Below are 22920 nucleotides of genomic sequence, written 5' to 3' on the forward strand. Positions count from 1 at the left end.
TGGATTGTTTTGCCTAATGAGAGCAACATGACACTTGTTTTTCATATTGTGCTATATGGTAGACAAGATTATGAATTGTTTATTAATGAATTGTTGGGGAATAAATGGACCCATAATTGCAATATATGGAAAAGATATGGATAGATATGAGTTTTTACTCCAGAGGAAGGTTGTACCTTACAATAAATCTATTATAAACTATTTAAATTTTTTATTAGCAACATTTGAAGACCTTGTTTGTAAATAAGGTGAGCTTAGTTAAAAAATGGTAGACAAGATTATGAATTGTTTATTAATGAATTGTTGGGGAATAAATGGACCCATAATTGCAATATATGGAAAAGATATGGATAGATATGAGTTTTTACTCCAGAGGAAGGTTGTACCTTACAATAAATCTATTATAAACTATTTAAATTTTTTATTAGCAACATTTGAAGACCTTGTTTGTAAATAAGGTGAGCTTAGTTAAAAAAAATAACAATAAACCATTTTGTGTCAATAATCTTTTAAATCTAGCTTTAAATTAATTAAATAATTTAAAACAAACTAAATAAGTTGGTTTGAGCAAAATGATTGGTGCATATGCTGTAACGAATATTCTTTATATGCTGGTAAAACCTTCTCTTAAGGCGTTCCTAGGTTGGGCTTCGCCGCTCTCAATCAGGTCGATCACTCCAGCTCCAGATCCGGTCGCCCGGGGGACGCCATCGCCCGTAAGTAGTGCGCAGTGCACAAGATCTATGCCTGTAGGGTTTTAATCCATGGCGCTCGCTGTGCTTTCTCCTGGCAGGGTTTTTCCAATGTCTTCTGCCATGAGACCGGTCTTTTGTGGGAACTTCGAGTATGATGCCCGGCAGTCGGAGATAGAGCGGATGTTTGCGAAATTTGGCAAAGTCGATAGAGTGGACATGAAAACAGGTAGGCTGTGGATTTTAACAAACACACACACACACTGGTTCAGTGCACTGCAGTCTCTTGAGTGTTCTTCATGTTGTTCTTGGCTGAGTTCTTCGTCCGCGTCATTCATCATAGGAAAAACATCATAAAAAAAACTACGCACTGCTCTCAACATTTCGTGATGATCTTGCCTGACAACGGTACTGACTACGTTGGCATCATTATTTTCTTCCGTTTCATCTCGGACACCAGGCTTCGCCTTTGTTTACATGGAGGACGAACGAGATGCCGAAGACGCCATTCAGGACCTGGACAACGTCGAGTTTGGCCGCCAGCGACGGCCTCTCCGTGTGGAGTGGGCTAAGGTATGGCATTGAAGCTTCCTTGTTTTTCCTGTGCGTTTCTTCACCCAAGTCCGAATCGATTCGTTTGCAGCAAGGTGACAGTGCCATCAAAAGAAGAGAAGACGCCCGAAGAAGCATCACCAAGCAGAGGCCAACCAAGACGCTGTTCGTCGTCAACTTCGACCCCATCAACACCAGAACGCGCGACTTGGAGCGGCACTTTGAGCCGTATGGCAAGCTCGTCCGGGTGCAAATCCGGAAGAACTTCGCATTCGTCCAGTACGAGTCGCAGGAGGAGGCAACCAAGGCTCTGGAATCCACTCACCTGAGGTACTCTCACTTCGCGTTTCGCTGCTTTGGATCTCTCATAGCTCTTTCCTCTTTGCTTCCTCAGCAAAGTCGTGGACAGGGTGATCAGTGTCGAGTACGCTGCGAGAGAAAATGGTGATCCTCCTGGAAGGGGTCGACGCAGTCCAAGCCCTCGCCATAGATCACGCGGCAGTCCCGACTATGGGGGTGGTCGTCCACGATCTCCCTATAGCCGCCATCGCAGGTTAGATCAAGCTTTTCTTCGTTTCTAGTCTTTGGGCTTATTTTCCTTTCTTGTGACTTTCTGTAGCAGTCGCTCCCCAGTAAGACGCTATAGGAGCCGGTCGCCAGATTATCGCCCATACTCTGGAAGCCGCCATTAAAAGTTTTCAACGACGCAGAAACGCTGGATTTGTTTGCTTGGTTCTTTTTACAATGTATAGCTAATATTCTATCTTGTAACTGTTCTTAAAAACTCTATTAATTCTGTTTAGCAAAGTTAATATGTATTATGGGATAAGCGGGGGTAGCTCATATGGGAGAGCGTCAGACTGAAGATCTGAAGGTCGTGTGTTCGATCCACGCCCACCGCATTTTTTAAATTTAAACCTAAGTGTCATACGTTTTAGGGTTTTAGCTCTTTGGCGATGGCTAGCGAGGACGCAGAGAAGGAGGCCGTGCGCGTCGCCGTGAAGGAGATTTTGAGCGAGGAGGACATGGACGTGGTGACGGAAGGGATGGTGAGGAAGAAGGCGGCGGAGCGAGCGGGCGTGGAGGTATCCGCGCCGTGGTTCAAGGGATTTGTCAAGCAGCTCATCCAGGAATTTGTAAGTGCTAGGCAGGACAAGAGCAAGAGAGGAGAAGAAGAAGAAGAAGAAGAGAAAGGAGATGAGAATGCTGGCTCCCAAGAATCCTCCAAAGCTATGCTAGCGGAAGGGGAGGACGAGATCATTTGCCAGGTGATTGATCGATCGACCAAAGCGTTCTTTTTGTTTGCTGATAATCTCTTGCAGCTATCAGGCAAGAGGAACGTTAGCGTCCAGAATTTCAGAGGCAAAGCGCTCGTTTCGATCCGCGAGTACTATGAGAAGGATGGGAAAACGCTACCGTCCAGCAAAGGTGCGTTACTGGAGATCAAATTCTCATAGTTTCTCTAATCTTTGTTCTTTTTTCTTAGCAGGAATTAGCCTTACGATCGATCAGTGGGAGGCTCTCAAGAAAGAGCTCCCGGCGATTAGACAAGCCATCGAATCACTGCAGTGAATCGAGAAAAATCGCGCAAGCGTTTTGTAAGGTTGGAGAGCTTGTAAGTTTGACCATTGGCGATTTCTAGCGTGTCGACATTGTCGTGCTTGTGTGTCGACACATTGGAAATTTTCAATTAATGTTCTTAGGGTTGATAAAAATTTAGGGATTTCCAAAGAGCTATGGGCGCCAGGAGGAGCAGCTGGATTCTCCTGCTGCAGCGCGGGTAGGCTAGCAGGGATTCCATGGCGGCAGCGGCGGCATCAGCTGCGGCGATGAATGCTTGGCGCGCCAATGCCGGCGTCACAGCTTGCAAGACGTCTTTTGGATCGTCGTCCAGGGGCTGTGCGATCCACAGGCGATCGCAATGCCGGGCCTTGCAGCTGAGATTTCGTGGTGCCGTGTGGAAAGCGATTGTCTGGGAGGTGAAGAGCACGAGATCCATTCGTCGTCGCAGATGCTGCTACACAGTATGCTTTGGCCACAGCCAAGATCACGGCGATCATTCGCATTCTCACCATCACCATCACGAGCACGAGCACGAGCACGGGCATTGCCATTCGACGCAGGACAGCCGCGACTGGAATTTCGTCCAGCGAGCGCTCATCACGGTTGCCGATGCCACTGGCATTGCTGCTGTCGCGAATTCCTGGCGTGACAGCCTCCAATTGTGCTGTGTCTCGATTGGTCTTGTGTTCTTGGCGATTTTTTCGCCTCGGCTACTACCACGAGCTAGAGGCCTCCAAACCGGTCTCGCCATTGTTGCTTTTTCGCTCACAGGGGTAAGTGACAAGTGTTCTTCCAGAGTGTTCTCGTGATTATTTATTGAGTCTTTTTTCAGGTTCCAGCAGTGTTGGATGCTTGCATGGATGTTGCTGGTGGCAAAGTAAACATTCATGTCCTCATGGCGCTCGCGGCATTTGGTTCGGTTTTCATGGGAAATGCTCTTGAGGGTGCTTTGCTTCTGGCGATGTTTAGTCTATCGCACCAAGGTATTTGTTTGAAAATATTTCTTTTCCTACGAGTTCGTGCTTTTGCAGCCGAGGAGTACTTCACAAACCGGGCTCTGGGCGACGTGAAGGCCCTGAAGAAAAGCAATCCCGAGTTTGCTCTGGTCTTGGATCGCGAGGTTTCATCGCACTCGCATCTGAGTACGACCGTGCCTTACGTCGAAGTAGATGTGTCCAAGGTCGAAGTCGGGGCTTTACTGCTCGTGAAAGCGGGTGAGGTATATTGAGATGTTTCTACCAGACATGCTTGATTGTAGCGTTTCTTTCGTTTGCAACAGGGAGTGCCTGTTGATTGCCAAGTATGGCAAGGGAGATCAACTGTGACAGTCGAGCATCTCACCGGAGAAGCACATCCCTTAGACAAGCGAGTGGGAGATACCATTCCGGGAGGAGCTCGGAATCTCGATGGAATGCTAATCGTGAAGGTTTGTTAGTATATCTTTATAGTCTCTTTCAACTTGACCGCGGGTTTACAGGCTACCAAAACTTGGGAAGAATCTACACTTGCAAGGATCATGAAGTTGACTGAAGAGGCACAAGCAAACAAGCCGAGACTGCAAAGGTGGCTTGACGAATTTGGCGAAAAGTACAGTAAAGCGGTCGTAGCAATGTCCGTGACCGTAGCTGCTTTGGGACCATTTGTTTTCAAGTGGCCTTTCCTCAGCACTTCAGGTTGGTCAGTAATCTCCCGTGGTATTTTTGAGTCATGCTTATAGATCGTGCTGACAGGCGTGCGGGGATCACTGTATAGAGGACTCGGCCTCATGGTTGCAGCATCTCCTTGCGCCTTGGCGGTGGCACCTCTGGCTTATGCGACTGCAATAAGTTCTTGCGCTAGTAAGGTGAGATATATCGTTTTCCTGTTTCTTTGATTCATTTCTCTAATGTGCTTTGACAGGGCATTCTACTCAAGGGTGGCGAAGTATTTGATGCTCTTGCAGCCTGTGACACTGTCGCGTTTGATAAGACTGGCACCCTTACAACCGGCGAACTTGAGTGCAAGGCCATTGAGCCTATCCATGGCCACCTTGGTGCAGGGAAGGCCAATTGCTGTAATCCAAGTTGCGAGGTGGAGGCCCTTGCTGTAGCAGCCGCGATGGAGCGTGGAGCGACACATCCAATTGCTCGGTAAACAGTATATGTGGTTTTTGTTTGGAGTTTGGAATGTGGCTGACTGCGTTTATCTTTTATAGAGCCGTTGTGGAGCATAGTGAAGGGAAAGAGCTACCGTCCATTGTGATTGATACTTTTGAGTCCTTGCCTGGACAAGGATTGTTTGCCACAATTGCAAATCGCAAGGTACTAGTTGGAACTTATTTTCCTTTCTTCTGAAACTTCCGTGTGTAGTCCGGCCACAAAGCCTTGATAGGCTCGTTGGACTACATTGCTTCTTCCTTTCCAAGCATGTCTAGCTCCCAGAAGGTCAGGGAGGCAGCGAGACTGTCGATCCATGGAAATGACTTGGTGCACGCGGTCCTCTCAATCGATGAGAAAGTACGTCATTTGTTTTTACCTTCATCTTAGTAACCAGTTTTTAGACAGGTTACATTGTTTCACTTTGAAGACAAGATTCGTGCTGGAACGGCAGAAGTTCTGCGATCGTTGAAGGAAGAAGCAGGACTCAAGCTTCTGATGCTAACCGGTGATCATCCTGCCAGTGCCCAGCGAGTGGCAAACGCTGTAGGCATTGAAGAGGTACACTCGGATCTTCGGCCCGAGGATAAGCTTCTCCATGTCAAAAAGCTTGCGCGACAAAGAGGTGCCTGCTCAAAGTTACCAACTTGCATCTCGTCTCACCTCTGTCTCCTTTGTTAGATGAAGGTAATCTGGGAGGTTTGATAATGGTGGGAGACGGCGTGAACGATGCTCCGGCACTGGCAGCCGCCACCGTGGGTATCGTTTTGGCTCGCTTTGCAAGCGCAACTGCTGTGGCAGTGGCAGACGTACTGCTGCTCAAAGATGCAATCGACGGAGTTCCATTTGTGATCTCCAAAGCCCGGCAAACGACTTCTCTGGTATGTTGTGTCCTATCTTGTCCTTTTTAAAACTCCGAACATTCACAGGTGAAACAAAATGTCATCCTGGCGATGGCATCGATTGTAGTGGCCGCATTGTCTTCTGTGGGAGGGCTGCTTCCACTGTGGATAACGGTGAATACTACTAAACTTTTAAGATTACCTGTGTGCTAACACACGAAGTCTATTGCAGGTTCTACTTCACGAAGGTGGGACTTTACTCGTTTGCGTCAACTCGGTTCGTGCCTTGAATGAGCCTTTGTGGTCGTCACAATGGAGAAGAGATATGGTAAGTTTCATTCAAGGCTTGATAGGTGATAGAACGAGGAAAGAAGCAGCACATGTAATCTAATAAGGTGAGAAGATCAGCAAGTAACTAAGCATCTAAATGCCATGGATCTAATCTAAAATAAACGTTCCTCTAGCCGTGGCACTACAAGAACTACTATCATTCCTACAAAACAAGAACTACTACAAGAAGTCAAAAGAAAATTTGATCAAACCGATCCATTTTCTTCCTCCTTTGTCTCGGTTTCCGTCACCACCAACTTCCTGGTCCATAGTTGAGCGTATAAAAGCCACTGGCAAACAAAACAAGAACTAACACCCATTCCAAAGGCCCGAGCGAGGTTGAATGGCCTTCGAGCCGCAATAATAATAATACATGTTTTTGTCTTTCGGGTAAGACCACCTTAAACTCGGTGACACGAAAAAATGTGATCAATTAGACTTCCACCATAGGAACAGCATGGAAAATCCCCGCTTTGTTGCTTCTGCTACTTGCATTGTCGACTTTTGAGATTAGTCTTTATTGCACCATTGCCTTGCCCAGAACAGCTTTCACGGTCTGGAGAAGTGATCACAGCTACAAAAATTTAGACCAATAGTAATTCCGTGAACTTCCTAGTTAGCTGTTCTGATTTCCACTATAGTTAAAAAGGACTTTCAGGCTGCATATTCATTCATTCATTAACTGTTCCAAGAAGCATGAGACCGACGGATTACAATAAGCTGTTTTGATGATCTCATGAGATATTTGTTTGCTGAGCTCCTCCAGGTCTTGTACCACCACGCCTTCTGTCCCCGCCCTCTGTTTCACCGACCTACCAAAATATATGAATACAGCCAGGAAGGGCTCGCATTTCCATCTGAGAAGCGGAAATGCAGCTTATTCTCTATAGGATATTTTAATTTAGATTCTGGCGCGACGCTTGCTATGGCTCGTCCTTCTCATCTGCATGGCCTTTCTTGATTGCCTCAGGCCTGGAGATGTCTGGAGATTTGTCACTTCTGCGTCGTCTTTGTGGTGGATCAAGCTGGACAGAAGGCCGACTTCGCAGATTTCAGCGCCGCGATGAAGAATGTGGAGAGCATTGTGGCGGCCGACCCATCGGTCATGAATAGATTGGGCCCGTGAGGGTCCGACATTGGAGAAAGGAAGAGGAAATGCCGCTAATAAGAATTTCTGTAATAGATTCTCTATTCGAAAACGAGTGTAAAATAACGAACAAATCATTGTCCTAGTACTTTGTGGACATATACTTTTCTTTAGCCTTGGCACTATATCAAAGAGAGAAGAACTTTCTATACCATTTTGGTTCATTCCTAGAAGCCAGAAACTACTACATCACTGCAGATTCCAAGTCCAAAAATGATTTGATAGCTAGACCATCAAACCGATCCATTTCCACCCTCCTTTGACTCGGTTTGTATGTTCGCTACAGGCCCTCTGAACCAATGCCGAGCGTAAACGAGCCAGCTCGTCGCCACCAGGATCAAAACACCCCCCACGGCGACTGGTGCATAGTTGAGCGATGTCTCTGTGACCGGGTAAGCCACTGGCAAGCAGAACAAGACCGTGATTGTCGCCACCCATAAAACTGACACCCATCCCAGAACAAATCCAAAAGGCCCCAGGTTAAATGGCCCTGGAATGAAGCTCTTGGCCGCGATGGTAACGCGGAAAAATATCGGGAGGGCGTATGCAATGTAAAGGCCGATAGTTGCAATTGATACCATAGCTTGAAACGCAACGCTGCTTCCCAAGTACTGGAAAAAATATCAAAAACCATGTTGGTGAGTCGAGCAACGAGAAATAGTAGAGGATACTCACCGGAAGAGCCATGCAAAACGCAATCACGACGGAAAGCCAGACCGCATTCAAGGGAACTTCACGCGAAGTCACAGTGTGCCAGAAGCTAGAGAGCGGCATGGCGCCATCCCTTGAGAAAGCATAGGCCATCCTGCAATGAACGAGAGTTTGGAAAGAGAAAAAGAAAGAGAAAGAACTTTGTACCTTGAGTTGCTAGTTACAGAACTCATGCCACAGAAAAAAATGGCCACGGCAACAATTCCAAGGCATACTATGCCTCCGGTTCCAGTGCCATATTTATCCTTGAAAATGGTGTAAAAGAGTTGGGCTACGGCATAACCTTTGGCGTCGTTGTTTGGATCGAGCAAGAACCCGATGTCGCTGATCGCGAAAGTGATTCCAAGAATGTAACCCCACCCAACGATGACGGATATGACGACGGCACTTATAATTCCAAATGCACCGTTTTTGTCTGATGATCTCGTCTCCTCGGACTGCATGGGATGATGGTGAGGAGAATTACAAACCAGAAAGCCTAAAAAAAGTTACCATATGAGCAGAGGCATCGTATCCAGTAAGTGTGTATTGGCTCATCAAAATTCCAAGAAGAAAAATATACGGATAGCTGTGAATACCTTCGTTGTTCACTGTGTTGAAATACTTGAAAACAAACTCAGGTCTCTGTGTCTGAGGAGCTAAAACAGGGATCAATATCATCAGCACAAAAACCCCTGCAAAAGAATGGCGTTTAAAAAGAGAACGGAAGAATAACGCTTGTCCCTTACCAATCAAGTTCCAGAACGCGGCAAAGGTACCGAAAAAAGAGAGGATATGAATTGGCAGGCTATTTACAAGCCCGTGAAGAAACAAAATGCCTGCATGGAATCCTATTACGACGTACTTGGAGGCATAATAACCACCCCCATTTGCACCACCTGTGCCCAGGAGTACCATCACTTGAAGGAGAGTGGCTAGAGAAAAGTCTATGCTTGTCGTCACGGCCCACTGAATTTGAAACTTTCAGCACGCTGGAAGAGAAGAAAAACGAGAGCCAGAAAGACATACCTGACCAACAATGTTGAACCTGGAAAGAAAGGAGAATGAGCGACACGTGAAAGTAAACGAAAGAGCTTACCAGCCAGTGATCCATGCTGCAAACGGACCCCAGTTCTCGCCAGCTAAACTGAAGCTCCAGAAGTAGAGTCCTCCAGAGGTTGGGAACGCAGAGCATATCTCTGCCATCGAAAGAGCTACAATCGTCGTGAAGAAGCCAACAACGAGCCAGCCGTATACCATGGAGATCGGTCCCCCATAACTCAAGCCTGTGCTGTAGAGCGTTGTAATCCCTGTCAAGATCGAAACCACGGCAAAGGAGAACGCAAAATTCGAGACAACCCTGAAACCGAAGGAATCAGTACAAACCGGTTCTTTTCTTTATGTACTTACGAGAGTGAGCGCTTGAGTTCCTGCTTGTAGCCGAGCTCCGCCAAGCGCTTTTGACCGGAATCCATCAGAGGTTCTTCGGCGGACATAGGAACAGCGTTCCGGGGCAAGAAAAAAACCCCAACGGGCACCGCACGGCTTTCGAGAAAGCGACTCTTTCCGGTCCCTTCTGTGTACTATTGAGCTTAGTATTATTAGGAGTCGAATTGATTAGAACGTACCTCACTCCTTTATGGTCCGAAACAGTGACTTCATAGCTACCAAAGTCGGATCGGTCAGGTCACTGATCCTCGCGTCACCTTGCATGAGCTGTACCGATTTGATTCCTCCGTGAGAAAGAAAAATCTGCCTGTAACCTCAATCACATGATACTAATCAGTCCCACCTTCTTCACGTGTACGCCTCAAGCTGCGTATAAATCTGCAACCCCTTGCAGTCGAGGAAAACATTAGCTTACAACTTGCTTTCCTGCTTTTGTATAGTCTTGCATCTTGCTCTTCTAGTATGGCGCTTCTCGGAGGCATAGCTGGAGCCTTGTTCCAGGATAAAGGCTCGTCTAAGATCGTCTACAAAGGCGCTGTCCTCGTCCGGAAAACTAATGTCCTCGATGTCACCAACGTTGGAGCTTCGGTGGTGGACGATACCGCAGATCTCCTTGGTCTTGGAGTGACACTGCAATTGATCAGTAAGTAAATGTTTGTCGCTGCCAAGAACATCCTCACCTTTGAGTATTGTACAGGTGCCAAGACAGGAAAGAAGAGCAATCCCGCAAACCTTGAGAAGTGGTTGTTTTCTGGAGGATTATTTGCTACGGACGATGTCAAATACACTGTGAAGTTTTCAGTGGACCCGGATTTCGGACTGCCTGGAGCATTTAGCATCACGAATAGTCATCCAAGTGAATTTTACCTTGTCTCTTTGACTGTCGAGATGCCTGGAGGGGGGAAGATCGTTGAGTTCCCTTGCTATTCCTGGGTTTACAATTCGAACCTCTACAAAACTGACCGTCTGTTCTTCAGTAACCAGGTAGGCTCTGCGTGGTAAAGATCTCTGACTGTTGTATCCTTACGAATTCTTTCAGCTCTACCTGCCAAACGAGACACCGACGGGCCTGACAAATGCTCGAAAGAGTGACTTGAAAGCCCTGCAAGGAGACGGAACGGGAATTAGACAAGACTGGGATCGGATTTACGACTACGATACTTACAACGATCTGGGAAATCCACTCCTCAACATGAAAAGACCAACATTGGGCGGATCGACCGATCTTCCTTATCCCCGCAGGTGTCGCACCGGTCGAATTAACATCAACGGAGGTCTGAATAAGAAAAAAAAGAAAGAAAGAAAGAAAGAAAGACACTAATTAATGATGTTTGCTGTGCAACAGTTGAAACTCTCACGTTGACCCCGCTAAATAAATTCTACATACCAAGCGACGAACGATTTGGCTCCGTGAAGAACAGTGACTTCCTGGCCGACGGTCTCAAGGCACTGACTCACAGCGTCCTTCCAGCTCTGGAAAGCATCATCACGTTTGACCAGACGTTTGATTCGCTCAAGGAGATAAAGGACCTGTATGACCATGGATTTGATATATCCGAGCTTGTCACCTCACCAGTAAGGGGGATGCAAACGCCACTCGAGTTCTTCAACGAGTTCACCGCAGACACCGGGAACACCAGCTACATGAAGTACCCACTTCCGCAAATCTTAAAAGGTAATGCTCTTCAAATGCAAACTCGAAAAACAATGCATCTAACATCAGGCAACTACAGTGAATGAGAAGGGATGGATGACGGACGAAGAATTTGCAAGACAAATGCTGTGTGGAGTGAATCCTATGATGATTCAATGTCTAAAGGTAAGTTCATGATACTCACAGCCATTAGCCAACTCTTGAGTTCAGGAATTTCCACCCATGAGCACTCTGGATCCTGAAAAATACGGACCATCAAAGTCAGCTATCACCGAGGAACACATTGGCAGTCAGCTAGAAGGCTCAACCGTACAACAGGTTCGTTTTTTTCTTACGTACGAGTTCTAAGTTGACTCTCTAACCACGCAAATGCAAATGCAGGCAGTGAGTGACAAGAAACTGTTTATTCTCAGTTATCACGATGAGTTCATGCCTTACCTTGACAAGATCAACTCCCAGAGATCTTCTTACGCTTACGCATCCCGAGTTCTCCTGTTTTTGAAGTCGGATGGAACTCTCCGGCCTGTAGCCATCGAGCTCAGCACACCGTATTCTCAGAGAGTCTTCGTCCCACCGGCAGCTGGAACAACCGATTGGCTCTGGGAGCTCGCGAAAGCACACGCCGCCACGAACGATTCTGGATATCACCAGCTTGTCAGTCACTGGTAAGCCAAACATTTAGAGAAGAAACAAACAAACAAACCTCTCGTATCTGTTGTGAAGGCTAAGGACACATGCTTGCATCGAGCCGTTCATCATCGCGACCCACAGGCAGCTGAGCAAGCTTCATCCTCTAAACCCGTTTCTGCAGCCACACTTCAAGCACACCATGTCAATCAACTCGCAAGCGCGGCAAAGCCTCATCAATGCAGCTGGAATCATCGAGCTAACTTTCACTCCAGGAAAATACTGCATGGAGATGAGCGCCGTGGTTTACAAAGGCTGGAGATTCGACGAGCAAGGCCTACCAGCAGATCTCATCAAAAGGTAACACAAACAAAACAAAACAAATGCTGGCACTGACACCACTCATTAAAACTCGGTTCCAGAGGGATGGCTGTCCCAGACTCCACAGCAAAGCACGGACTCAAGCTTGCGATCGAGGACTATCCATATGCCGCAGATGGTCTCGAAATCTGGGACGCTCTGGAAAAATGGACGTCCAGTTATCTCGACGCTTGCTACAACGACGACGAAGCAGTAGCAAGCGATGCAGAGCTCCAGGCCTGGTGGAACGAAGTAATCAAGAAAGGCCATGCAGACAAGAAGGACGAGCCATGGTGGATCAAGCTGGACAGCAAGAAAAACCTGGCTCTAGCGCTCACCACTATAATCTGGGTAGCGTCGGCCCATCACGCAGCCGTGAACTTTGGCCAGTATGCATACGCTGGCTACATGCCCAACCATCCCACCGCCACTCACAAGGCAATCCCGGCTGAGAACTCGGACGAACACAAGAAGCTGCTGGCAAACCCTGAGAAATTCTTCCTCGAGTCGGTCTCGAGGAAGCTGGAAGCGATCCTCGTCATGCTCACGCTCGAGATCCTATCCACTCACGCGTCGGACGAGGAGTACCTGGGGCAGCGTGCCATCGCGAACTGGACGGATAATCCCAAGGCCAAGGCCGCCTTCCAGAATTTCACCGCCGCGATGAAGAATGTGGAGGGCATCGTGGCGCGCCGCAACGCCGATCCATCGCTCAAGAACAGATTGGGGCCCGTGCATGTCGCATACACGCTGCTCTCGCCGGCATCGGAGAAAGGGATCACTGGCAAAGGCGTGCCCAACAGCATTTCCATCTGAGCTATGAACCCTAAAGAAGAGGAAAGGTCAATAATAAGATTATTCGGATATAGTGGAGCGTTTAACCGAAATATTGAGTATATATTGTTTTAAATATATTTATAATTAATAAATATATTAATCTTAGAATAAAATAATGTGTCAAAGTGAATAAATTCAATCAATTGTAGGTAAATTGGCAAGAGTGATTATGATTCTTTTAAGGTAGTTAAATGCCTCATCATCTAATTAGTGACATGTATGAATAGATTAATTAGATTCCTAATGTCCCTATTTACTATCTAGTGAAACCACAACCAAGGGAATGAACTTGGAAAAATCAGTGGGAAAGAAGACCTTATTGAGCTAAGAATGGGAATTTTTATATTTAACCTCTAAAATACCATTTCAACATGCTTGAAATTGGGAAAGAGTATGGGGGCTAGTGACAAAGGGAAGGATCAATGGAATGAGAGTTTAGTTATGTGTAGTTTAAATCCACACCATTTACTCTATGAATGCATGCTCCCAATCCTTAGTGGTTGTGAATTCTAGATCTTATCAATGATCCCCAACCTTGTCTTTCCTATGTGATTGTGCCTATTAATGTGAAGGACTTGAGTCAGTTGTGAAATTGGCATTTATTTCTCAAAAATATAAAAAGCCCTTAAACAGTCTTGAATCCCATGATGTGGTGAACTAAAGAGTGTACACTGTTTGGTAATAGTGACACTATTGCTGCCTAGAAGCCTTCTCCTTGATGCTATATGGTTAATCCCTTCCAATTGGTGTTGTCATCTTTGTCAACAGGGTTTTTATGTTATTGAAATGTGTATTGAACAATAAATTTATATGCCTTCATCATTATTTGAGATTAGTAAAGAATGTTGAAGATCATTACAAATACTTTTTCTTTACTATCACTCTTATTTAGCCTTTATAAAACTATAGTGTCTAGTTTCTATATGATTGAAACCAGAAAAGAGCATTATTATATATGGGTGGGGAGGTAAGTCAATATCCATTATAGCCCAAGTGGTTGAAGTTTTCAATGGACTTAGGGAAATACACATTTTATTGTTAGACAAGTGCTGCCAAAGCTGTAGTGGTGGTTTCAATGTCCATTCATCTTCACTAGCCTCATTTTCATGCTAAAGAAGGGCTATAAAGTTTGTTCCTTGGTAATCTTTCCTTCATCTCCTCTCTTTATAAGTGTGTCAAGTTAGGATGCTAATGAGATAATCAATTGAGACCAAACTTTTGAGATTGTTGCTTGAGCTGAGGGGTTTTTGTTATCGAACATCCTAGCACAGCGAGCCTTTCAAATCTCCACAAAAGTACATCCTCTAAAGACATCAAATAACTTTTGGTACAGATGCATGATGTGTGTGCTTATTTAGTTGAGCTGATCAAAGTGTGGATTCTCACTAAGTCTCCATTTCTAAGCATCCAAGTGTTTTATCTTTCCTTGGATGAAGCAACCCAAAATGTTGATTTATAGATTATAATTGCACCATCTTGAGAGGATTGTTTGAGAATTACCATGAAGCCTTCCCACACATCTTATGCTACTGAACATTCCATAGGATATGGCATTGTGTCTTCATTGCTCCACAGTGTGCAAGTTGTGTCTAAGAGGTGGATTGCCAAGAGTGAGAGGAGACACTCCTACTGGGTGGGCCACATAAAGTATTGGGTCTTGGTAGATTAGTGACCTTTCTAGATTTTATTCACACATTGTAAGTAGTTCTGGGAGTGAATATGTTGTACTCTCACTTGATAAATGTGGATTGCACTGGGGTACAAGCTACTCCTCATCTGAGTTTAGTCTTGTATTAAAAGAAGCCTTTGCATATGTCCCTCAATTGCCACTTTGCGAGATCCCATTTTAGTTTATTTGATATCTATTAGCGAAACTAGTAAAGTCGAGTGTATTGTCTCTCTAATACAGCTAGGTTTACATTTGTTGTCTTTTCCTCCATTTAAATAAATTCAATAGTCATTAGCTCTATCTGGCTAGTGAAATGATGAAGATATCAACCATACTCTTAAACTGACCTCTAAAAAGGATATGTAAATAGTTATGTTAGGGTCATAAGTTGGGTACATCCAATGGCTTTAAACCAACTAGCACAAAGTGCCATTTCACACTATTTCTTATAACATTTTACTAACCATCTATTCTTAAGTTTGGATGATTGTGTCCCATATACAATCATTCAAGATGGTGTCTACCATGCCACTAGTAACTTTTGCAATAATGCAGCTACCACACTACTAACAACCTTTGTAGTCAGCATATCTACCCTTGTTAGGCACCAGCTTTGACCACATAGTCAACATCGGTCAAAAGGAGGCTCAAGGGTATATTAAAACATGTTAAGGTAAAAAACTTAACCTACCCTAGGGCTCATAATGGAGTGGTAGCACAGTGGAGCTTTTGAGGTAGCTCAAAGGTGGTTGGGTGGTGAGGAACCTTAAGAGGAGGCATAGTATAATCTAAGAAGGTTCTCTGTCTTTTTGCACTGAATCATAACATTGGTATTAAAGCCTAATTCAATTCTCATGGTAACAAGTGGGGTAAGAATATTCTACAAGAATATTCAACATGGTGGATCTAGAGGAACGTAGTGGATCTAGAGGGAGAACCAAAGTTTGGTAGACCTTAAGAGAAGGACCATAGTGACTGGATGGTGGCCTAAATATGATCACGGACGATCATTCCCTAGTGAGGGAAGGATTGTTAGGTATTAGATCAGGATAATAAGATAAAAAAAGGGCCTCATAATCAAATGATTACCCCTTTAGCCAATTAGCTTAGGGTGTAAGGGATAAAATCCTAACAATCCCGCCATGAGTAGCTTCAAAAGCTAAAAGGGCAATTCCCCCAATACCACTATAACCTCATGAGCATCAGTGTAATGCATGTGATTATGAGATGAGATTTGGATATACTGTCATCGTGGATTCTTAGAACCTTGGGAGATAAATGGGGATAAAATAGCTACTAAGGGCTCTCTCATCAAGCAATTGCCCCTTTTTCCAATTAATTTAAGGGGAGAGAGATAAGATGCGCTACAATCAATCCTAATAGACACAACTTCCCCACCACCACTAGTATTAGTAAATACCTCGCCACCAATAAATACAGCCTCAATAACAGTAGCATCAAGACTAACATAAGCTTTTACCTTAGCATCCACCTTATTATTATGCTCTTTATGGCCTTCTTCAGTATGACTAGTAGCAACTTCATTGGTTACTTAAGATCAATCTCCACTCAATTAAGGTTGCTTTTTCCTAGAGACTAGAACTATTGAGGCTCGCCTTGACACTTCCTCTAAAATAAAAAATAAAAAATTAAAATATCTAACTTATAAAGCAAAATTTACTTATGGCATTATAAGTTTAAGTCCCTTCTTGGTCAAACTTAATTTATATATGCTCTCACAAGAAAAGTTTGTAAATAAAAAAGTGTAAAATAGATTGTAAACTACAAGAAATGCAAAGAAAAATAATGAAAGTCACTGAGAAAAGTTGGTTTGCCAATCTTATTCTACCTCTCTAAAATTCAGAAAACAAAAATTCTTAAGACCGAGAAGGAAAAAAAAAAAACTACAATAACATAGAAGAGGTCAATTTGGGCAAGAATTGACATCTTTCACCCTTCATTTTTTACAAGAAAATTGTTATCAAATTCTTAAAATCAAGAAAAAAATATCATAATATTTTTTAAGATGATGATTTCACAAGAACTTATGTTTTTGTCTCTCCCTATTTTCTAAATTATAAAAACCTCACCCCTAGCAGTAAGAAAAAAAACCAAGACAGCTTGCCTCTAAGAAAAATGAAGTTAGGGAAATGTTAGTTCACATGTGAAACCCCTTCAACAAGGAAAAAAAAAATAATGAGGTAAATATAGATAAAAGAATGAAAAAACATAAAAAATAGAATGTTAGAAGATGTTGTTTCACACAAAAATCAATATCTCCATCCCTCTTATTGTTCAGAAAAAAAAAACCAAAAATCAAGAAAAAAAACTTCTAATAAAAGAAAAAAGATGAGGAAATATTAATTTATGCACGAACCAACCTCTCCTTTGCCAATCTCTCATCTCACAAAAGAAAATGATCACAAGTTGTAAACTATAAATTACTAATAAGTTGGGAGTAATAGATGAAAAGTAGTAGTTAAAGAGATTGAGGAAAAGCCTAAAATATATCTTGGATTTTTAGTGTTTTGAAAAGTGTTTAGTAATCTGATTGAAAAGCATCTTGAAGTGCATTGTATAATTGAAATGTTCTTTACTCAAACCTTAGCTGTAAAACTCTAAAAATAAATAATCACGATCAATGGTCATGATTTTTATTCTCTTGAATGGCGATTGTTTTCTAGATTCTAGAGACTTTAATTTTGCAAATAGTAGGATATATTTATTGGACAAATCCTTTATAAATAAAGATTTAATGTGTTCTTTACAAGGACATGATCATTCAATGCTTTAGATATTAAGATATTATTCTAGTATGATGCTAGAAACTACATTACTTTGAATAGAATGTTGTTTGCAACAATGCAACACGTTGAGAAGATAACTTCTTACTTGCCTATAATTTAAGTTAGTCCCTTAATTTTGTTATTATTTTGTGATTTTGAAGATCAAAGTTGTATTGCCATCCAACTTAGAATTCAAACCAGCAAAAAACTTTTAAGGAGAGTCTTACTATAAAAGTACTTATGGAAAGGGGGTTTGCTTGTGAGCTAAATCCTAAAAGCACTCTTAGAAGTGTCATCTAGAACCATCTATTTAGTGGTATTCACATCCATTCACAAGTACCTACCACCCTTTGTTTCCATAAAAAAAAGCCAAAGTTGTGCTTTTTTTTAAACATTTTTTACTTCACTTTTATTGCAAGTTTTACTTTCAACCATAAAAAGCTTTTTATGATAAAAAATCTTCAATATGAGAGTAAAGATATAATATTGCTTCGATTGCTAAAATGTCACCCCAAGCATAAATAACAGCATGTTTCAACATATTATAGAGAAGATCAGTCAGAAGAGTAATTATCTCTAAGAAATCCTTCATAAATCATAAAAAAAAACTCCAATCATATTAAAAAAAACTATGGAGATTATGTATTATCAAAGGTAAATGTTAGTCACTCATAACTTGGATTTTTTCAGGATCAAGCCACACATCATACACTGAAATCAAATGTTTAAGATATCCAATCTCTAAGAAAAACTTGTATTTAAATAACTTCAAATAAAGTTTATTATCCATATATAACTCTTTGCATATATATTTTATGTTCCTCCATTGTAGAGTTGAATATTAGGATATTATCATGCAATCTTCCTTAAGTAAGTGTTGTGAATGTGACTTTGGGTATTGAAAGATACTTGTCGACCAGTCTTTACGGGCACTCTTTCCTTATTACCACGACGGCAAAAGGTCGGTATTGCTGGTTCCCTTTATTGGCCCCTCTTATCCAAGTGTTAGTAAACTGGACTTAGCATCTGTACTTAGCCGGATGAGCATAAGGACGGAATTCCTAAGTGTCTATTTGGCCAAACATACTTGGCCCGGCTTTTGAATTCTCTTTTGCTCTGTCTTGCACTGGCTTGGCAAGAACCCTCGCGTATTGAGACTAGTCCCTTAATATCGCCAGATGATAGCTTACCATGTCTGCCAAACACCTTCGCTATCACACCCTTTGTGTTAGTCTCATTTCGGTCCTAAGTGCTATTTATGGAAAGTGTCTAAATTCACTCATTTGGCATGTCTACAGAATGCAGAGGTCGGCCTGAACACAATGGTGTTCATCCCATGTCCAAATTCGCAATCTAAGGCTATTCCATATTTAGTAAGTTTCGAACTTGTCCCAGAGACTAACTCCTGGTACTAAGGGTGGCTTGGGGTGAAAGCCCAAAGCGTGTGTTCCTCGAGGGGGGGGGGGGGGGGGGGGGGGGCTAATGGGGGGTTCCACATGTATAGTAGGGATAGTGGTTGGAATGCATATCCGACCACTTGAGACATTAGTTTGGTTCCCGCTGGGCTATGTCGCTCCTTGTTCTGCATTCAGCTTTGGTCTAAGCCCAAGCTCCATGCTGCTCTAGACGGTGGAGTACCCTCCTCCTCGTGTTAGGCCACCGGTATGCCAAAATTGTGCCAGACTCCGTCTGACACCATTTTGCGTGCAGGTGTTAGATACGAGGAGCTGGTGCTCGTGGGATTGTACTGGACCCTCGTTCGTAGTGCAACGGGCTTGGAGTTCGGCTCCAAATTCAGGTGCGTTACATTTGGTATCAAAGGAATTGTCTTAGTGATTCCTATCCAACTTTTGTCGGATTTTCTGACTCAAGTTGTATACGCAGAGACTTTTCTAGTAGATCCGAAGCGACTTGTGTAGGATTAGTTGGATAGCACCATTCGGTAAGAATGTTGTATGCATGTTCAATTACTGATAGAGGCATGCATGCAGCTAGCAGGATGGTGAAGAGGAACCGTGTTGATGATGCTGAAACCTCTAGACGGGCTAATCGAGAGGAGGAAACTCCTGCTAGAGATGTTGTGGAAGAGGCTAAGGCTGAGTCAGAAGAGGAAGAGCCAGATGTTGCGACGCTGCAGCGTACGGCTCAGGAAGTCGAGATCGAGAATTTGCGAAGGGAGAATCGCAAATTGAAGAAGGAGAACAAGAAGAGGAAGAAAGAAGTTGAGGCAGCTAAACCAGCTAAGCCTAAGCAACCGAACTCCTCCTCAAGTTCTGAGGACGATGAAGTTCTGCAGCCACCCCCGGTTGCACGAGTTTCAAAGTTCAAGCCTCTGAAACCACCCAATTTCAGAGGCATGCAGGACTATCAGGTTTTGGAAGACTGGGCCTACGATATGGAAAATTATTTCATAGCGGCAGACGTAGATGATCATACGAAAGTTGCGTGCGCGCAATCCTTTCTTACCGATCATGCCAAAACTTGATGGCACCAGGTGTGTGCTGAAAAAGGGCAGACTAGAAGTTGGACCAAGATGAGGTCTCGTATCCGTAAGGAATACTTGCTAGATGATCTTGGTCTAAGACTTCGCGCGGAGCTGCGACGGTTAAAGCAGCAAGGGGACCTTATGCATTACGTTAATGTGTTTGCTCAAAAGCGCATTATGATTGCAAATATGAGTGACGAAGATGCTTGGAGTTATTTTCTGGAGGGTTTAAGTTCATTTTCTCGCAATGAGATTTTGAAGTTTAAGCCGAAGACATACCTGGAGTGTAAGGAGGCAGCGCAACAAGTTGCCTTTAGTCACTCGTTCATGGAACAATATCAGCAACCGCATGTTGGTAACTCAGATAAGAATAGGAATTCTGGGAATAAGCAAGGTGATTAGAAACAAAGGGTGGAAAGTAGGTACCACCTTGGGGGCTCACAAGCTATGGTTAATAAAGGTGGTGGTGGTTGGAGACCACCAGCAGCTTCTTCTGGTCCTAGGCCCTCTGTTCCTCCTCTTGGTGGGTACAAGCAACAGCACTCTGCAAAACCTGCTCCTAGCGGAACAGGTAGTGTGGGTCATTGCTTCCATTGTGGAGAGTCGGGACATATGTCCTCAGAATGTCCCAACAAGCATAAGACAAGGTCTCGCGTTAATGTCATGAGGGAAGACAGTGGTGGTGAAGTTGAAGGGGTTGATGAGTTGGTCAATGCAGACTATGAAGAAGAAGAGATGAGTAACTTTCGTTGCTTTCCTCAAGCTTTTCTTGCAGTCAATGCAAACACTGATTTGTTGATGTATTTGGTAGGCTTTGTTCATGGACACCGAATCCGAGTGATGATTGACATGGGAGCTACGCCCAGCGTGATATCCGAAGACTTAGTTAAGTTGTTAGGATTGAATGCTGAGCAAATATCACCTATGCACTTCCAGTTTGCAGAAGGTGGGCAAGTAGCCAGAAAGTTTGTGAGTGATGTTCCAATAAAGATATCTAAGTGGAAAGAAAGAGTGGACTTGATAGTGTTGAAGATACCAGATTTTTAGATGGTGTTTGGTATAGATTTCTTCAAGAAGTATATAAAAGGGATTTATCGTGCTGGACAAAGTCGTATCACATTGAAGTCAGAAGGACATCCTGATGTATCCTTTTAGTTGCAAAAGCGTTCCTCAAAGGATTGGGATGCAAAGTTCCTGACTACGAGGGCCGCTCAAAAAGCAGCTAAGAGGGGATGTCAGACCTTTTGGGTTCAAGTGATGGAAGCTGAGGGTGTTGGTGACTCAGTTCGAATCGGCGATGGGGTTGATCCTATACCAAAGAGGATATTGGAGTTATTGGCGAGGAATTATGATATCTTTCCGAAGGATTTGCCGCCAGAGCTACCTCCTAGCCATGAGGTTGATCATCGGATTGAGGTTATTCCGGGTTTTAAACCACCTACGAAAGCTCTATATCGGTTGAACATTAAGGAGATGGCTGAACTCAAGAAGCAACTCATGGAGCTTCTTGACAAAGGTCATATCCAACCAAGCAAATCACCTTATGGAGCGCCGGTCCTTTTTATTATGAAAAAAGATGGAACCATGAGGATGTGTATTGACTATCGGGCACTCAACAAGATCACGGTTAAAAATAGTTATATTTTCCCTCGCATTGATGACCTGTTTGACCAACTCTTAAAGGCTAAGTATTTTACGCGACTTGATTTGCGGTCCGGGTATCATCAGATACGGGTGGCGGATCAGGATGTGGAGAAGACAGCCTTTAAGACTTGGTACGGATCTTATGAGTTCCTTGTCATGCCGTTCGGGTTATGCAATGCTCTGGCAACGTTCAGCATTATGATGGATAGAATATTCAGAGATTATTTGGATGCATTTGTTGTCCTGTATATCGACGATGTTCTAGTCTTTAGTGAAACGTTGGAGGATCATTTGAAACACTTGGAGCTGGTGTTTCAAAAGTTGCGCGAACACAAACTATATGCTAAGGAAAGTAAATGCGGTTTTGGACAATTGCGCATAAACTTTCTCAGACATATAGTTGGTGGTGGCGTGATTGAGGTCGATCCAAAGAAGGTGGAAGCAATGAAGTCCTGGGAAGTTTCGACCACTGTATCAGATGTTCGATCTTTTCTCGGTTTGGCGGGATACTATCGCAAGTTTGTCCGCAATTTTGCAAGGATTGCTCTTCCGTTGACTGAGTTGACGAAGAGTAGTATTCCATTTCATTAGACACCAGCTTGCTAGCGTGCTTTTGCACGGTTGAAGGAAATCTTGACTACGGTTCCTGTTCTCAGGATCCCAGATCTTGATAAACCCTTCAAAGTGCATTGTGATGCATCTGGTTATGCTATTGGTGCCGTGTTACAGCAAGATTGTGACAAAGCGGTTGGTGTTACGCTAAGGTGACATTGTTGTCCTGTTGCGTTCTATTCCAAGAAATTGGATGAGACCCAACGAAGATGGCCAACGCATAAGAAAAAGATGTTTGCTATAGTGTCGGCCCTGGAACATTGGAGACACTACTTGGGTGGACATACCAAGGTTTATATAGATAGTAACACACTAAGCTACTTTGCTACGCAGCCTAAGCTTACGCCGAAGCAAGCTCGTTGGCAAGAGAAGCTTGCTAGATATGATATTGAAATCATATATAAACCTGGTAAAGACAATATTGTTTCGGATGCGTTGAGTCGTCAGGCTCAATTCCGGGCAATATCGGCAATCAGTTCGGACTGGTTGGTGGACGTTTGGGCTTCGTATGGAAGTGATCCATTGGCGAAGGCAATCTTATGCCGTGCGGGGTTGTTGAAGCAGAGCCCTAGTAGCGAAGCAGCGAAAGTTGCTAGTCGCACTAATGCGAAACTTCACTTCTCAGTTCGAGATGGGCTTATATTCTATAAGCAAGAAAGATTGTATCTTCCCTCTAAGAATCTACAACAGTTGTTTCTGCGGGAACATCATGATGTTCCGACAGCCGGATATGGTGAGAAGTGAAAGACTCTGGCTTCATTGAAAAAGGGATTTTTCTGGTCTGGTATGGAAGGTGATGTAGTGGACTATGTTCATTCTTGCCCTATATGCCAGCAATGTAAGCGC

The 22920-nt window shown here is 43.7% G+C and overlaps 5 protein-coding genes and 1 non-coding gene across 13 annotated transcripts; 5 read left to right on the plus strand and 1 right to left on the minus strand.

Moving 5' to 3' along the window:
* The first annotated feature begins 616 nt into the window (after positions 1-616).
* Positions 617-2056, plus strand: LOC9660454 (serine/arginine-rich splicing factor RS41). 6 transcript variants are annotated; one of them, XM_024669905.1, is made up of 6 exons: positions 617-716; positions 794-921; positions 1153-1265; positions 1315-1574; positions 1639-1797; positions 1864-2056. In XM_024669905.1, the coding sequence occupies exons 2-6, from the start codon at positions 804-806 to the stop codon at positions 1934-1936; spliced, it is 723 nt and encodes a 240-aa protein (XP_024525673.1). In that variant the 5' UTR covers positions 617-716; positions 794-803; the 3' UTR covers positions 1937-2056. The 6 variants fall into 6 exon arrangements, with proteins under 6 accessions (XP_024525673.1, XP_024525674.1, XP_002964906.2 ...); XM_024669906.1 differs by having other exon boundaries at positions 1867-2056; XM_002964860.2 differs by having other exon boundaries at positions 1336-1574.
* A 17-nt stretch (positions 2057-2073) lies between these two features.
* On the plus strand, positions 2074-2146 carry TRNAF-GAA. Its single transcript has one exon. It is a non-coding gene; the product is annotated as a tRNA-Phe (tRNA).
* Positions 2147-2199: 53 nt separating this feature from the next.
* On the plus strand, positions 2200-2959 carry LOC9659063 (RNA polymerase II transcriptional coactivator KELP). 3 transcript variants are annotated; one of them, XM_024669771.1, is made up of 4 exons: positions 2200-2395; positions 2495-2512; positions 2567-2672; positions 2734-2955. In XM_024669771.1, exons 1-4 carry the CDS (start codon positions 2201-2203, stop codon positions 2814-2816), a joined length of 402 nt encoding a protein of 133 aa, XP_024525539.1. In that variant the 5' UTR covers position 2200; the 3' UTR covers positions 2817-2955. The 3 variants fall into 3 exon arrangements, with proteins under 3 accessions (XP_024525539.1, XP_024525537.1, XP_024525538.1); XM_024669769.1 differs by having other exon boundaries at positions 2200-2512; positions 2574-2672; positions 2734-2959; XM_024669770.1 differs by having other exon boundaries at positions 2200-2512.
* Positions 2960-2980: 21 nt separating this feature from the next.
* LOC9659064 (probable cadmium/zinc-transporting ATPase HMA1, chloroplastic) lies at positions 2981-6247 on the plus strand. Its single transcript, XM_024669768.1, has 13 exons — positions 2981-3580; positions 3640-3790; positions 3839-4026; positions 4087-4233; positions 4285-4480; positions 4538-4650; positions 4707-4936; positions 5002-5107; positions 5156-5302; positions 5351-5567; positions 5624-5823; positions 5872-5958; positions 6017-6247. Exons 1-13 carry the CDS (start codon positions 3044-3046, stop codon positions 6173-6175), a joined length of 2478 nt encoding a protein of 825 aa, XP_024525536.1. The 5' UTR covers positions 2981-3043; the 3' UTR covers positions 6176-6247.
* Positions 6248-7386: 1139 nt separating this feature from the next.
* LOC9659065 (amino-acid permease BAT1 homolog) lies at positions 7387-9619 on the minus strand. The gene is made up of 9 exons (XM_002965203.2): positions 9580-9619; positions 9362-9534; positions 9051-9311; positions 8981-8999; positions 8701-8920; positions 8465-8646; positions 8120-8409; positions 7937-8066; positions 7387-7872 (listed from the first exon to the last, which is right to left on the minus strand). The coding sequence occupies exons 2-9, from the start codon at positions 9445-9447 to the stop codon at positions 7495-7497; spliced, it is 1566 nt and encodes a 521-aa protein (XP_002965249.1). The 5' UTR covers positions 9448-9534; positions 9580-9619; the 3' UTR covers positions 7387-7494.
* A 228-nt stretch (positions 9620-9847) lies between these two features.
* LOC9660455 (linoleate 9S-lipoxygenase) lies at positions 9848-12907 on the plus strand. The gene is made up of 9 exons (XM_002964863.2): positions 9848-10043; positions 10098-10384; positions 10440-10674; positions 10746-11075; positions 11134-11219; positions 11265-11372; positions 11436-11719; positions 11778-12041; positions 12104-12907. Exons 1-9 carry the CDS (start codon positions 9863-9865, stop codon positions 12855-12857), a joined length of 2529 nt encoding a protein of 842 aa, XP_002964909.1. The 5' UTR covers positions 9848-9862; the 3' UTR covers positions 12858-12907.
* The last annotated feature ends 10013 nt before the right edge of the window (positions 12908-22920 follow it).

Source organism: Selaginella moellendorffii, unplaced genomic scaffold (genome assembly GCF_000143415.4).
Source record: "Selaginella moellendorffii unplaced genomic scaffold, v1.0 SELMOscaffold_5, whole genome shotgun sequence".
Classification (NCBI taxonomy): Eukaryota; Viridiplantae; Streptophyta; class Lycopodiopsida; order Selaginellales; family Selaginellaceae; genus Selaginella; species Selaginella moellendorffii.

Coding starts and splice junctions, on each gene's coding strand:
- LOC9660454 (XM_024669905.1), top strand. CDS start 804: ATGTCTTCTGCCATGAGACCGGTCTTTTGTGGGAACTTCGAGTATGAT. Junction 1,266..1,314: donor TCCGTGTGGAGTGGGCTAAG/GTATGGCATTGA, acceptor TCTTCACCCAAG/TCCGAATCGATTCGTTTGCA. Junction 1,575..1,638: donor CTGGAATCCACTCACCTGAG/GTACTCTCACTT, acceptor TTGCTTCCTCAG/CAAAGTCGTGGACAGGGTGA.
- LOC9659063 (XM_024669769.1), top strand. CDS start 2,201: ATGGCTAGCGAGGACGCAGAGAAGGAGGCCGTGCGCGTCGCCGTGAAG. Junction 2,513..2,573: donor AGGACGAGATCATTTGCCAG/GTGATTGATCGA, acceptor TGCAGCTATCAG/GCAAGAGGAACGTTAGCGTC. Junction 2,673..2,733: donor AACGCTACCGTCCAGCAAAG/GTGCGTTACTGG, acceptor TTTTCTTAGCAG/GAATTAGCCTTACGATCGAT.
- LOC9659064 (XM_024669768.1), top strand. CDS start 3,044: ATGGCGGCAGCGGCGGCATCAGCTGCGGCGATGAATGCTTGGCGCGCC. Junction 3,791..3,838: donor GTTTAGTCTATCGCACCAAG/GTATTTGTTTGA, acceptor GTGCTTTTGCAG/CCGAGGAGTACTTCACAAAC. Junction 5,108..5,155: donor CCACAATTGCAAATCGCAAG/GTACTAGTTGGA, acceptor TTCCGTGTGTAG/TCCGGCCACAAAGCCTTGAT.
- LOC9659065 (XM_002965203.2), bottom strand. CDS start 9,447: ATGTCCGCCGAAGAACCTCTGATGGATTCCGGTCAAAAGCGCTTGGCG. Junction 9,312..9,361: donor GAACTCAAGCGCTCACTCTC/GTAAGTACATAA, acceptor CTTCGGTTTCAG/GGTTGTCTCGAATTTTGCGT. Junction 8,410..8,464: donor ACGATGCCTCTGCTCATATG/GTAACTTTTTTT, acceptor CATCCCATGCAG/TCCGAGGAGACGAGATCATC.
- LOC9660455 (XM_002964863.2), top strand. CDS start 9,863: ATGGCGCTTCTCGGAGGCATAGCTGGAGCCTTGTTCCAGGATAAAGGC. Junction 11,220..11,264: donor TGATGATTCAATGTCTAAAG/GTAAGTTCATGA, acceptor TCTTGAGTTCAG/GAATTTCCACCCATGAGCAC. Junction 11,720..11,777: donor CACCAGCTTGTCAGTCACTG/GTAAGCCAAACA, acceptor TCTGTTGTGAAG/GCTAAGGACACATGCTTGCA.